This window comes from Podarcis tiliguerta (assembly GCF_965153285.1).
Source record: "Podarcis tiliguerta genome assembly, chromosome: Z".
Lineage (NCBI taxonomy): Eukaryota > Metazoa > Chordata > Lepidosauria > Squamata > Lacertidae > Podarcis > Podarcis tiliguerta.
In genome coordinates this window covers 31613154-31628227 of record NC_139553.1, presented here as the reverse complement: position 1 = coordinate 31628227, position 15074 = coordinate 31613154, and the positions used below count along the sequence as shown (strand labels likewise).

The 15074-nt window shown below is 47.5% G+C and overlaps 1 protein-coding gene across 5 annotated transcripts; it reads left to right on the top strand.

The window, feature by feature from the left end:
• Nucleotides 1-44: 44 nt before the first annotated feature.
• Nucleotides 45-10625, top strand: MTCP1 (mature T cell proliferation 1). 5 transcript variants are annotated; one of them, XM_083424290.1, is made up of 8 exons: nucleotides 45-182; nucleotides 1323-1458; nucleotides 4087-4268; nucleotides 4389-4559; nucleotides 4671-4723; nucleotides 4831-5010; nucleotides 6161-7669; nucleotides 8038-10625. In XM_083424290.1, exons 3-5 carry the CDS (start codon nucleotides 4152-4154, stop codon nucleotides 4716-4718), a joined length of 336 nt encoding a protein of 111 aa, XP_083280416.1. In that variant the 5' UTR covers nucleotides 45-182; nucleotides 1323-1458; nucleotides 4087-4151; the 3' UTR covers nucleotides 4719-4723; nucleotides 4831-5010; nucleotides 6161-7669; nucleotides 8038-10625. The 5 variants fall into 5 exon arrangements, with proteins under 5 accessions (XP_083280416.1, XP_083280415.1, XP_083280418.1 ...); XM_083424289.1 differs by having other exon boundaries at nucleotides 48-182; nucleotides 1320-1458; XM_083424291.1 differs by lacking the exon at nucleotides 45-182 and adding an exon at nucleotides 462-747 and having other exon boundaries at nucleotides 1320-1458.
• Nucleotides 10626-15074: the final 4449 nt, after the last annotated feature.

Here is a 15074-nt window from a genome sequence, read left to right as displayed (position 1 = left end):
GGCTAGCCCCGCGCAAGGAGCGTTCTTTGGTTCCGCTGGCGTCGCTGGCCCAGGTCGGTTCCGCCCGAAGGGGGGCGTCGGCATCGGGCAGAGCTGCGCGCCTGCGGGGCTGAGGGGCTGAAGCGGGAGGGAGAGGGAGACCCGCCGAGTGCAGGGCGGAGAAGCTCCACTTTGGCGGCCAGGTAGCGCCCGGCTACATCTCAAGCGGGACGAGGCATGCCTCGCCAGGGAGGCGGTGTGGGGTGCTAGATCTTTCTGCGTGCAAATCAGGGCAGTTTCCTCACCGCTAGAGTGAGGAAACCGTTGCCATGGAGACTCCCCCGGGATAGTGGGGGGGGGGCGTTGAAGAGAGAAGGAGGAGGGGGAGAAACTTTGGGTGAGCTGGGATTAGGGAAGTGGCCAAGCTCCCTTTGCTGGCAGAAATTCAACAGGCGTAGCTCCTCCGCCTCACTAGGTAAAGCTGGACCTGTAGAGCTTCTGCCTGTCTCGTACTGATGATGCTCAGAGCTTCTTTCAATGGGGGAGGGGGGAGAAGAAGGTGATGAACGTAGGAAGGAACTGACTGGCAACCTAGAGGGTGCAGATGAATATGTTCTCTTTTCAGCAGCTACTGCTGCTAGATCAACCAGGCTACTTTCCTGTGGGTTTTTGTGTGTGTGTGGCAAGCGAAAACTCAAGAGGTGTAGCTTCTAGGATAGTGCTGCAGCGACGAGCGAAGATTTGCCTGTTGGATTTCTGTCTGCTAAGGTATAAGAGCTCTGCCGGCAGATATCCCAGTGGGATATTCCAAAGGGGCCCTTTCCCCAGAAGACCTCACTCTTGACATTGCATTGGGAATATGTAATTGATTTCTGTTGTTACTTACGCATCTGGCCTGAGTCCAGGAAGCTTAACCTCAACAAAGATACGCAAGTCCTTCTTCCTGGTCTTCTACTGCTTAGAAAGAGGCTTTTCTAGGTGGAGTTTCTTTGGGCCAGAAAGTGCCTACTGTCTCTGTTACATTGATATTCCTCAAAATCAGGAGCAAGGACGGGGGGGAGGGGAAGAGGTTTCTTAATTTTGCACATTTAAGTTGACCATGATTTTAGTAACTTGTAGGAAGGTGTAGTGAAAGGCAAGGCTTTCGTTCTTCATGTTGTACCTTTCATTAAGCAGTTGTCTTGATATGATTTGCAATAATCAACTGCTTTGTGGAAACTACAGTCTCCTTTGGTTGCTGATTTTCTGTGTAGTTCAGGTTTATTACCACCTTTCTGCCGTCACCAATTGCATTCCTGTTTTTCTTGTAAAAGGTAGTTTCATCGGTGTCTATTTTGCAGTAGCTGTACAAGGCCACACCTCTTTGCATTCTGGTAACCTGATAAGCAGTTGGCTGGAGGGTGATGAAGGAGAAATTCAGTTGTGAAAAGCTCAGCTTTGGAACAGAGGCTTAAAAGACAAGGCATCATCATAGATCAGGTAGTCACTTCCTGACCCAGCGAGGTTGCTGTTGTTTTATCTTCTAGTCAGTAATGTCTCCTGCTGATCTTTTATTTACTTTTATATACTTTTATTTTGTTTCCTCTGATAAGCAGGATTCGGCAGATGAGGGAAAATGCTGGGGAAATTAGTGGCTGTTTCCAGTTCTGGGGGTGGCTGCCTGTCTTATGTTCTGGGGGTGGCTGCCTATATTATGATTGCTTGTAGGAGTGAAAGAGCACCGTGAGGATCACAATAGGGCTTGCGTACTCTGGTGGCACAGTTACAACATTGGTCACCCTCTCACAACACCTTTGCTGTGCACAAACAGACTTTTAAGCCACATTCTCTTCATATGAAAATTGTTCACTTTTAGGGGCTGATGATATTAATAGAACTTGCGGGGGAATATTGCAACAAGGCACGCTGAGCCCTGGGATTCTATCTACATGGAAAGAAAACTTATTTGGAAGACCCCCCCAGGTGTAGGGGGAGGGGAAAACCCACCAGTCTTGGCCATGGTCTCCTCTCTGAGTCAACATAGTCCCATGATGAAATAAGAGTACTTTGTTCTGTTAGGAAAGTTTGCTGCAGAAACGAAAGCTTGGGCACTTATATCACTAAAGAAAACTGTGGGCTTTTGAGTAAGTGGGTCCCAGCTGGCTCTGTTAGTATCTTGATCCCATGTCAACTTTTTGGAGGGGCGGGTTACTGCCAATACAGTTTGCGTGCAACAAGGGTGTGCGCTGACTCTTAGTCTGTGTGTGCTTTGAGCCCCCTACAGTACATAGTATGCTTAGCAGTTTGATTCCAAGGATACCTGTAGAGTGCTGGAGGAATTATACTGGCTGTGTCATTTTGGGGGTGGGGGGAAGCCTCCTGCCTTGATCTTCTTCATGCATCTTTTGCAATGATGTGGCTGTGGATACAAATTTCTCAAGGGCTGGTGCCAAAGTAGTTAATCACACCACCACAACCTCCGTTTATACTCCTAGAATGTTAGCATGTGAAGCTGACTTTGTTCTCCTTTCAGCTTAGAGCAGACGTAGCCAGCATGGGGTCCCCCAGATGCTAATTGGACTACTGCTTCCATCATCCCTGACCACTGGCCATGCTGGCTGGAGCTGACAGGAAGTTGGAGTCCAACAATGTATAAAAACATCCTGCTGGATCTGGCTGATGACTAGTAGCCGTGGATAGCTTTATTCCTCCATGAATTTGTCTAATCCTCTTTTAAAGTCACCCTTGTTGGTGGCCATCATTGCATCTGGAGAGCAACGCCATGCTGGTTACCCCTGGCTTAATACATCATTGTAGTTAGGGGCTTAATTCGCTGGAAAGGAGGTGCTCCTGCTGTGCTTCAGAAAAACTACGTGCTTTTGTCTTCTTAATCTGCTGTCTTTCCTTTCACACCGTCTCTTGCCGCACTTCCCACACTATTGAGGAGTGATTCCGTACACACATATCGTGAGTTGTGATAAGCACCTGTGCATTCTCCAGCCTTCACAGTGTCCATTATGACGAAAATGTGAAACTAACCAAATTCTATCTTCTGGGTGCTATTCTAATTTTTCTTCCTCTCCCACTCTATCAGTGTCACCCTTTTTATACAAAGCTTTGCCCCAATACAAGGGTTTTAATTTGTCTTACCATGGGTTCTGTGGTGAGTTGCCAAGTAGAATAGACTTTCCCTGCTGAAATAATGTTCATCTTCCTATGCCAGTGACCACTGCTTAACAACTCAATTGAAATAGGGAAAGGGGAACTTCTAGTACTCAGGGTTGGTGGGACTCAGCCAATTTGCTCCTCACAATTTCCATAGTTTTGCACTTCTAGCTTCTCCAGTACTTGCAGTATTTTGAGCAAGAGCAAAGCAGAGAACTGGCAGCGGTTGTACTTCATCTTAACATCCAGGTTTTGTGGAGGAAACTGACCAAGTTTGGATGTTGTGGGGGGAGGTCACCCCCCTTTCATAGAAGATGCTACAGATTGGAATGGAGAATTGAGTGAAAGAAGAAAACAGAGGAACCAAAATGGGGGAAAAGACTGGAAAGCAAATGGATAGATACGGATTTGCTAAGTCATCTGCAAACCACATTCCGTCCACAGGCCACTAGTTGCTGAAAGCTGTGCAGCATGCATCCTCAGTACTCTATGGCCAACTTGGATGACAGCAGGTCCCATTAAACAGCTCCAAGTTCATGATTCTGTAGCACATTTCATCCAAAAAGATTGCTGTGAGTCTTTCAAGCGGGCTGTATTTTCCCTAAAGCCTGTGACCATCGGGAGCCACTGGCATCTTGTGTTGCCTGGGTCTGATGACCCTCATAGTCCAAAACATCTTGGGGGGGGGGGGGCTCCATTTTGGCAAAGGTGGGTGCATTCAGGATTTGATCCAGATAGACCAATGGTCTGACTTCAGATAGACCAACAAGACAGCTTCCTGTTTTACTGTGGCAGCTGTACATTTCCAGCATTCCCCGCCCTTCTCTTAAAAGAAGAAGAAGAAGAAGAATAATAATAATAATAAATGCTTCTCACAGTTCAGGAAAGTTGCATTCCACCTGGCTGCCATGCCCAGTGCTGGTTCTTTTCAGGACTAACAATTCATCCCATGTCTTTGTTCAGAGACAAAGGGGACCATGTGTAGAATGGGAGCCAAGGGAGGGCATTCCTAGGAAGAGAAACGGGGCATGGCAGAAGGAGAGGAAGGTGGTGATCCCCGGGCCCCACCAGTCCGCCTCTGGGTGCGGCGCATAGGCGTCTACTGTGATGAGAACCAGAAAACATGGCTGGTGGCATCAGAAGAGGTAAGCAGGAATACTCGCAGCACCCTTTTGCTTTGGTGTTTTGGTTTTAGCCTTTTAGCAACACCTCATGTTCTCTCCCCCACCACCCCCCGTTGTTTTTTTTGGTTGCTTCTCACCCAGGAGGCAGATACAGTGAAAGCCCGGATCAGGAGAGTCCGGGTCCCCCTGGGCCAGGCGGTGTGCCCCAGCCATCTCCCTGCATCCCAGCTGCCCCACATGTGGCAGCTTTCAGAGGGGCAGCAGTACCGGGACAGTAACTCTCGCATCTGGAACATTGAACACCATTTAATGGTAAGGTTCCAGGCAGAAAAAAAAAGATACAAGCTGCTTAGCTGTGACTCCAGCACTGATGACCCAGCATCTTACTGGGATGCAATGAATGTTTTATTTTGTCTCTTGCAGATCATGGGAGTGGAAGAGCTGCTGCTGAAACTCCTCCCAAGTGATTAAATCTGGTGAGCTCTGCTGTTTTCCCACTCTCAGTCTCTCCCGCCCCCTTCCTCCTTTCTCTTTACTTTTTGCACTCATGGCGGTTCTTTTAATGCTGGTTTTTGTCTTTCAGGAGCTGTGTGACTCTAGGATGGTCTCCCTGTTTTGTTTTTTATGTGGTAACACTAAAAAGCCGCTGCCTCTGTGGTGGAGCATGGCAGGCAGCTCTCTTGGCAGTGCCGCCACCCAAGAGATTAGGACAGGCAGTGAAGAAGAGTGCCGTGGCCAGTTGAAATAACAGGGGGAGTTCTAGGTAGGCAGGATGGAACACCCCCCTCCCCCCGCTGCCCTCCACTGGAAATATAGTCAGGGCACTGATTTCTGGGTATTGCTGGGGTCCGCAACAAGGCACGGCGATTGCCATTGTGTTCTCTCCGTGTTTAGTTTTCTGGAAGCGGCTGGGAAGCCACTACAGGGGACAAGATGCTGAACCAATTGCTGGGGTGCAGAAGCAAAAGAGGGCTATTGTCCTCATGTCCTGCTTGTGAGCTTTCCGGAAGGCATATGATTGACCGGCGTCACTGTGGGGCTTGGTAGGCCTTTGGCAGGGCTCTTACTGTGGGGTGGGATAAACATTGTTCTGACCCAGCAAGGTGGCCTGTGCATTCTTGCTGAGTTAAATTGGTCTGAAAAGCCGCCTCGCTGTTCCGCAGTTCAGAATGTTGCAAATGTGGTTCGTTGCTCTACTAATCCAGGAGGGAGGGAGCCTGTGGCATCTTCAGCTTCCATCAGCTCCAGCCAGCATGGCCAGTGGTCAGGGATGATGGAAGTTGTAGCGCAGCAACATCTGTGGAGGGCCACAGGTTCCCCACCTTTGTACTAATCTGCTTCAGCATTGCCAGAAGTTACATCACCCCCTTCATGCTATGCAAGACATTGACTCAGAGGGGAGAACCCTGTCTCAACAAGCATTGTCAGTGCTTACTTGGTGATCTCTCCCCCTGCCCCCCGGTGGTTCTTCAGGGGGCCTTCTAGTCCAAGCTGCTGCTCATAGAGGGACCTTGGAAATATTCTAGTCCAACCTATTCTCAGTGCAGAATCCACAATGAAAAGGATGCATCTATAGTCCTAAGTGTCACTCTAGAAATGGCAGGGGTGGGTAGGGAGGAACCTGGACCTTACTAGACCAACAAAGCAATCATAGGTGTTTCTTGTCCCATCTTCGACAGAATTTTGGGCGACGTGGGAGGGCATGAGACATTGTATTCCACACTGGTTTGCTTGATTGGACAGAGACACTTTTTCGGAGGGCTCTGGGACTGTAGCCTTAGATGTGCTTGAAAGTGATCAGTCCTTGCTGTGCAAGAAAAGCAGGCCTTGCCAGTGAGCAGGATTATTAGGAGATGCCTTGCTAGCTCACTCCCTTAGTTCTTAACTACAGTTGTATTTTCCTCTTCTTTTAGTTCCACAGACATGGCTCAGAAAGACCCCTGCCAGAAATATGCCTGTGAAATCCAGAAATGCTTGCAAGGTATGTTGCGTTGTTTTGGGTTTGTTTCATTTAAAAGGAAAAAAAGGAAAACTATTAAAAATGATTATACCTGGGATAGGGAACTTGTGACCTTCCAGATGTTGCTGAGCTCCCAACTCCCATAATCTCTGACCATTGGGCCATGCTGCTGGGTCACAGCATCCAGCAGGTTGCAAGTTCCCCATCCCTGCCTTTTTTGGGTCTTCAAGCCGTTCAGTAAGATTATAGTTTGAAATTGCAAAAATTAATTGGCAGTAAGAAAATATAATAGAAGCAAACCAATAGAAGTTAGGTAAAGGTAAAGGGACAGTTAGGTCCAGTCTTGACGGTTGCAGCGCTCATCTTGCTTTACTGGCCGAGGGAGCCGGTATACAGCTTCCAGGTCATGTGGCCAGCATGACTAAGCCGCTTCTGGCGAACCAGAGCAGTGCACGGAAACGGCGTTTACCTTCCCGCAGGAGCGGTACCTATTTATCTACTTGCACTTTGATGTGCTATAGTGACTGTTAAAAACTCAAGTGAATGGGACGAGCCCAACATGGTACTCGTGGGGCACCACCAGAGAGAATGTTCTCTCTCTGATTGCTACCTCTGAAGGTAGCAGCATCTGGAGGCGACCTGGAACATTCATTATTGCTGTAAACTCTGGCTGGCAGCAGTTCTCCAGGGTCTCTGACAGGCAGAGGCATTTTTGCTAACTGGCGATACCAGGGATTGAACCTGAGATCTTCTGTATGTGCTGTACAGTCCCTCCGAGTCATCTTCCAAGCCAACTGCTAAAGGCGAAGTGTTTTTGAAACAGAAAGAATGAATATCCCTCTTATGTTTTTGTTCTGAAATGTGCTGGTTTTGAAGTAAGTGACCAGCGGTCTCTGAAATAAATGATACTTTCAAGTTTAAGGCTAGTCTCTGTTCACAAAGACCTGGACCCATCCAGACACTCTGAGCTTGTGGAGAAAGAAAATGTCTTTTTTTATTCCAACACTCTTCCCATTGGGAACCTTTTGTAACAACCTTAGTGCTCTGTAGGTGGACAATTGTAGGAGAAGGTTCTGAAGTCCTCAGCTGTGCTTGCATTGGACAATGATGCTCTGTGAGCATTGAGAGGGCAAAGCTCTCCTATTGCTTTGCTCTTATCTTATCAAAAGACAATTGGTAGGACTGTTATAATGAATTTTAACCTTTCATTTGAATTGGGATACAGTCCTACCAGTTGCGCCTTAGTAATCAAAAGGAAGACTAACCTGGAAAAGACATTACAGGCTGCAGGGGTTTCCCATCTTACCATGTAACAAAACATGTTTTAACCTGTCCCCCTGCTCTTTTGGTTGTTACTGGTTTACATGAATACCCAGCCTAAAAAATAATTTTGGGGCTCTCAAAAGCTTGTCACTTGGTCCTCATAAAAAGTGTTGCATTTGGATTCTTTCAAATTACAGTGGTGCCCCGCAAGACGAATGCCTCTCAAGACGGAAAACCCGCAAGACGAAAGGGTTTTCCGTTTGCAGAGGCGCTTCGCAAGACGAATTTCCCTATGGGCTTGCTTCGCAAGACGAAAAATGACGAAAAAAATTGAATTTTTTTTCGCTCCAAAACCCCTTATTTTGAATCGCTAAGCTGCTAAAAGCATTTTAGCAGCAAAACCGCTAATCTCCCAAGCGTTAAAAAGCCATTTTTAGCCCTTAAAATGTCAATAGCGCTAATAGCGCTACTCCGTCAATGGGCTTGCTTTGCAAGACGAAAAAACCGCAAGACGAAAAGACCCGCGGAATGGATTCTTTTCGTCTTGCGAGGCACCACTGTACTTAGGTGACAGATCAACCAGAAATATTGTATTGGAAATTGACCAAGGGCCATTGCAAAATGTGCTTTCTGGCTTGATACTGCCTTATTGTATCAGAGTGCTTCTTGTGAGGAGAATGGCATCCTTCTGTCTCGAGAGACAGTGGAATGCGCCTCTGTAGGTTAAGTCAAACCGCTGTGTTAGCAGCACTGGGGTGCAACCCTGGGCAGTGTGTATGGAGGTCCTGGGCTGCCCAGATAGCAGGACCCTGCTCTTGGCCTCACTTATGTGGTCAAAAGGAAAGCAAAGTAATATGTTTGGCACCATCCTGGCTGCAGGAGTTGCTGGAAGGAGGGATACAAGGTGCTATCCAGCCATCTTAGGGACTCCTGAAGATATATCACAAAGCAGCAGAGGTTTAGGATCAGAGTTTTCCTTCTACTAGGTGTGCTGCCTCCCCAGGTTGACAAGCCCCATCTGCCCCTCACTTCCCTCTACAGCATGAGCAGAAACTGCTTTCTTGACCACGGGACCCACTCTTGGTCTCATCCATTCAATCCACTGGAGCCTGTCTCTGCATGCAGGGCAAAGTCCCTAACTCACTGAGGGCTTGAGGCCCATTAGCTACCCTCACCTGGTTTAGCCAGCCAATAGAACCGGTCCCAGGCTGCGGCTGCTGTCGCATGCTGACAGCTTCTAGGAGCCACAGGTGAGAGCTGGGTGCAGGGTGGGGACCAAAGGTGGACAAATTACTCCCATCAGAGGTACTAAAGGTAAAGATAAAGGTACCCCTGACCGTTAGGTCCAGTCGCAAACGACTGGGTTTGCGGTGCTCATCTCACTCTATAGGCTGAGGGAGCCATTTGTCCACAGACAGCTTCCGGGTCATGTGGCCAGCATGACTAAGCTGCTTCTGGCGAACCAGAGCAGTGCACGGAAACGCCATTTACCTTCCTGCTGGAGTGGTACCCATTTATATACTTGCACTTTGACGTGCTTTCAAACTGCGAGGTGGGCAGGAGCTGGGACCAAGCAACGGGAGCTCACCCCGTCGCGGGGATTCGAACCGCCGACCTTCTGATCGGCAAGCCCTAGGCTCAGTGGTTTAGACCACAGCGCCACCCGCGTCCCTATCAGAGGTACTAGTCCTCCCCTAATCCTTTCATTATTCCACTCGAAGGTGCTTTAGGTGGGAAATTGAATAGCAGAGACCTCACTTTTATACATAAATGTGAAATGTGAGGACTGTCTTCAGTAGCAGGTGGAGGGAGTAGCCTAAGGTGACCATACACTCTCAAAATGTGGCTTTCTGTGCAGGAACCCTCATGTGCCTGTTTTGCAGCTTGCTCACTATTTGCTCTGCTTCCTGTCCCCTGCATCCCCCACAGCCAACAACTACTTGGAATCAAAATGTGAAGCCGTCCTCCAGGAGATGAGAAGATGTTGTGCCCGCTTTCCCAAGGGCAGATCCATCTCCTGCTCAGGGTTTGAGTTGCAGGAAAAAGAGAAAGAGAAGCAGGTATCCTCTTCCCACGGATTTCAAGCCCCCAAACCCTGAGGATGTACTAACCTCTGGGGAGTGGAAGACATTCCTGCAAACTACGTTGCTGCGCAATACCTCATCTGCACCGCTTGCGTTGACACGAGGTGCAAGGCAGCTCCTCTTTCGGACATTCTCAGAAGCCAGAGAACAATGGCCCGTCTGTTAAGGGTAGAGCTGCTAGTTGTTCTACTATCAAAACGTGTCAGTACTGTAGCCTTATTGTGGATTAGATTGGAGTAGAATTAACTTGATGTGTAAATGTTCAACGTCATCTACTTTTATTATCAGGAGTAGCAATATTTCACTGCAAAGTGAAGTCCAAGCAGCCTTTATGCTGGAATTTTAAGTTTTTAAAACAACCTTGTTAGACACAGAACAACATCCTTAAGATGCAGAAACTGTGCTCCCGTGAAGTCAGCACTTCCCAGTCTTTCAGAAGTTGTCCTTGTCGTGCTCCTGCATTTTGCTGTGCAGTTGTATGAAGTGTTGGCAACTAAAGCTCCAGAGAACTCGGGCTTACCCTCTTTTTGGCTGGGCAATAGTTAGGTTACCTGCGTGCCTCTGTTTCCTATCTGCAAAACAGGACATACCACTTCTTCTTTTGGACTGTAGATTTAGTAGCACTCAAATCCAATTGCACAATGCTTAATTATGTGAATGCTGTTGTGGAAGCAGCTGATTTCAGGGATAGCTATAGAGTGGTGTGTTCTCCCCCTCCGCCTTTGCAAAGCAATAGTCACTTTCTGGAAAACCAGAGTGGTGGAAGAGGTATTTTTAAAATCCCCCACTCTGCAACTTGTGTGAGCAAAGCCTCATTTCAACTGGAATGTGGTTGTAGCACCTCTTTTCCCCCAGCTGAGACCCTCCTGAACACATCTCAGAGGATTTTGACCATCCTGTTATTATTCTGTGTTCAATCTAGTACCTCTCAGTGTTGAAGTAACTTCAAGACCACTGCAATGTTCTGTGTGCGTCATAAGCAGGCATAACCAAAACCAGTGGAACAATCTGTGTTGGAAATATTTAACTTTAATGCTGCAAAAATAAAATAAAATAAACTATCTGAACATACTTTCAGAACTGTAAGAATGGTTTTTAAGACGTATGGCCTGCAACATCTCTCACTTGTCTTGCCTTTTCTAGGCTGCAATCCTATACAGTGGTACCTCGGGTTACAAACGCTTCAGGTTACAAACTCCGCTAACCTGGAAGTAATACCTCAGGTTGCAAACTTTGCCCCAGGATAAGAAGGGAAATCGCGCGGTGGCGGCAGCGGGAGGCGCCGTTAGCAAAAGTGCACCTTGGGTTAAGAACCGTTTCAGGTTGAGAACAGACACCCGGAACGAATTAATCTCATAACCCGAGGTACCACTGTATACAAGTGCTTTCGAAGCTTCCCACCCAGATAACTTGGAAATTGTTGAGCGTCTTGGTGGACTTAATGACTGTTCTGCTGGTTGTAGCAATTTTAATGTACTCTGTTAAATGATTTTAAACTTCATTGCTTCTCTTACATACATTTTGAATCCCATAAATTCAAATTGCCATAAAATGTAAGAAATAAAAGAAGCAATTAAAGAAATCAATATAAATATTTAATGTAATGGATATGCTGTTTCCCATCTTCAGTACAAATCAATAAACACACCTCAGAATGCCTGAATGAGGCTTGTAGACCAGTTTGGGAGCCCCTGCTAGATACACCTAACTGGTGAGTAGTAGGCAGATGCTGCAAGATAACTGTGGTAATAATAATAATAATAATAATAATAATAATAATTTTTTATTTATACCCTGCCCTCCCCAGCCAAGGCCGGGCTCAGAGCGGCTTACAAGCAAAAATAAAAACAAGATGAATGATTACAACTTAAAAACAAAAGTAAAATACAACATTAAAATAATGGAACATTAAAATATTAAAATGTAGCCTCGTCGCAGGAGGAGAAGGAAAAGAAAAAAGAAAGAGAGGGAGGGAGGGAATCAAATTGGCTCCAAGCCAAAGGCCAGGCAGAACAACTCTGTCTTACAGGCCCTGCGGAAAGAAATCAGATCCTGCAGGGCCCTGGTCTCGTGAGGCAGAGCGTTCCACCAGGCCGGAGCCAGAGTTGAAAAGGCCCTGGCTCTGGTTGAAGCCAATCTAACTTCCTTAGGGCCTGGGACCACTAGGGTGTTGTTATTTATGGACCTTGAGGCTCTCCGTGGGGCATACCAGGAGAGGCGGTCCCGTAGGTACGAGGGTCCTAGGCCGTGAAGGGCTTTAAAGGTCAAAAGCAGCACCTTAAAACTGACCCTGTACTCCACCGGGAGCCAGTGCAGCTTGAAAAGCACTGGGTGAATATGCTCCCATGGCAGAGACCCCGTGAGGAGCCTCGCTGCAGCATTCTGTACCCGCTGGAGTTTCTGGGACAGCTTCAAGGGCAGCCCTGTGTAGAGCGAATTACAGTAGTCAAGCCTGGAGATGACCGTCGCATGGATCACTGTGGCCAGGTCGGGGCGGGAAAGGTAAGGGACCAACTGCTTGATGCGGCGAAGGTGGAAAATGTTGCCTTGGCTGTTGCTGTAACTTGCGCCTCCGTGGAAAGGGAGGCGTCAAGGATTACACCCAAACTCTTAACGGAAGGCAATGGCACTAATTGGGCCCCCGCAAGAGAAGGGAGTTGGTCCCTCATCCCTATGCCATCCTGACCTAGCCATAGGACCTCTGTCTTCGAAGGATTTAGTTTCAATCGGCTCCCACGAAACCATCCAGCCACAGCTTCCAAGCATCTGGTCAGTGTGTTTGGGGCCGAGTCGGTGTGGCCATCCATCAACAGATAGAGCTGAGTGTCATCAGCATATTGGTGACAGCCCAGCCCAAAGCTCCGGATAATCTAGGCAAGGGGGCACATAAAGATGTTAAAAAGCATCAGGGAGAGAATTGCGCCCTGCGGCACTCCACACACCAAGGAGTGGTGCGACGACATTTCCCTCCCTAGTGCCACCCTCTGTCCCCGGCCAGAGATAAAAGAGCACAACCAGTTACGGGCTATGCCCTGTATCCCCATGTCTGCGAGGCGGTGGTCCAGAAGATCATGATCGACCATGTCAAAGGCTGCTGACAAATCTAAAAGGATCAGCAGTCCTGACCCGGCTCGATCTAGTTGTCTATGGAGATCATCTGTTAGGGGAACCAGAGCTGTCTCCGTCCCAAAACCAGGACGAAAACCGGACTGAAATGGATCTAATGCCGATGTTTCCTCCAGAAACCTACCAAGCTGTTCAGCAACCGCTCTCTCAATTACCTTACCCAGGTATGGAAGATTTGAAACTGGGCAGTAATTGGATAGGTCTAAGGGATCTAATGAAGTTTTCTTTAAGAGTGGACACACCACTGCTTCCTTCAGTTCCCCTGGGAATGTCCCCGTGTCAAGGGACAAATTGATAATTTCAACCAGGGGGGTCCGCGCAACATCTGATTAGGGAATCAGCCAAGACGGGCACGGATCAAGGAGGCAGGTGGTGGGCCTACTAACTTGGAGGAATCTATCCACATCAGTAGGGAGTATCCAATCGAAATGGTCCAACACTGGACCTGAAGTCAGTCGAGGGGCCTCCAGTTCAGTCACTGTATCTAAATTGGCAGGGAGGTCACGGCGGAGCAACAGGACTTTCTCCGCAAAAGCTGTGGGTCGAATTTGTGCTTAAATTTGGTTGTCTTCCTAAGGACGTTATTGACCTAATTATTCTAAAAAGTTGTGCCGGGCGAGAGCTAGCGGATGCAACGGAAGCTGCAAAGTAAGATTTCTTAGCAGCTTTCATAGCCATCTCATAGGCTTTCATAAGCGTCCTATAAGATGTTCTTGAGGCTCCGTCACGAGTCCGTCGCCATACTCGCTCTAGCCGTCTGAGATCCCGCTTCATTTTCCGGAGCTCCTCAGTAAACCAAGGTGCCCGGTTTCGACGGGGTCGCAGAGGGCATTTAGGCGCAATCTCATCAATGGCTGCCAAGAGCCGGTTATTCCAGTCCTCAACAAGGTCATCTAATGAGTCGCCAGGAGGAGCAGGGTTCCGCAAGGCTTGTCGGAATCTATCAGGATCCATCAGTTTTCGCGGATGAGCCCAAATAGGTTCTCCACCCGAGCCAGGGAGGAGCGGGAAGTCAATCTTGGCTTTCAGAGCGTAGTGATCAGACCATGGAATAGACCTTCATGATCCTTGCTCACTACAAAACGGGTAGGTATGATGTCAAACTTACATTTTAACTAACTCAGTCTGTAGTGAGAAATTCTGTAGTGAGCAAGGATCAGAGGATTATTATCGCCACAGTAGTCAACAGCCGAATCTCTGAATAAGGAAATGCCTTGGTTCAGATTTCACCTGTACCACGCATGCAGCCACTACAGTAGTGATTACATGTTTATTTCACAAATAAGGTATAGAGGGTAAATACTGAAGATTGCTTGTGGAGGGGCTATAGTTCACTGGTGAGATCTGCTTTGCATGCACAAGGTCCTAGATTAAATCCATGGCATTTCATTAAAGGAAGCAAATGACAGACAGCTATCTGAACCCTTGGAAAGACATCCTGTGCATGATAGACCATAATTCTGACTTGAGAGAAAGTAGTTTTTCACAGGTACTGTTCAGTTCAGGGAGCTGGTTAATGTTAACCCAGAAACATACAGCACAATTCTAAGCCTGTCTGTTCAGAAGCAAGCCTCACTGAATTCAAATGACTTAATCCCAGGCAAGGATTTGTGTAAGGATGTTATTGCTTTAGTTAAAAGTGGGAGGCGGCACAGTCTGCAAGCCACTTGTACGAAGTCACTAGGTTTTCCGGTCACCTTAACTGAAGCCAAATTGGTGGGTGCGGGTGTCACAACTGGAGATAAGAGGAGAGGATCTCTTGTGGATCAGCACCTGGTTAATGAACAGGAAGTAAGAACAAATGGGCAGTTCTCTCACTGGAGGGATGTAGAAAGTGGAGTCCCCCAAGGATCTGTACTGGGATCTGCTTTTAAACTTGCTCAAAAACTATATAGTGGGGCAGCCAGTTTTGTTGAAGACATCAAATTGTCATTAAAGCAAAAGGACTGCAAAGAACACCAAACTAGCCTTAAAAACCTGGGCAAATGGGCATCGAAATGACATGTAATTCAATGCAAGCAGGTGTTAAGTGATGTATAAGGTGGAGGGATCCTAATTTCACATATAGGCTTAACAGAATCTGAACTGGCAGTAACTGACCAGAAAGAGGACCTTGGCATCACTGTGGATAGCTCAGTTAAGTTGTAGACGCAGTGTGCAGAATAAGGACATCCCATAGGCATGTAGCTATCCTCCAAGCATAACCTTGTGTACAAAGGTGTGTGTGTGTGTGTGTGTTTGCAGGTAACTCCAGCATGCAATTCCCGAACTGCATGAGGGAATGCAGCCATTTGGCCCAAACAATTATTGACCCCTGCCTTAAAGTCATATCTCCCTTCAGCATTCACTTCAGTACAGTAGGTACTAGGAAAAAACAAACATCAAATAACAAAA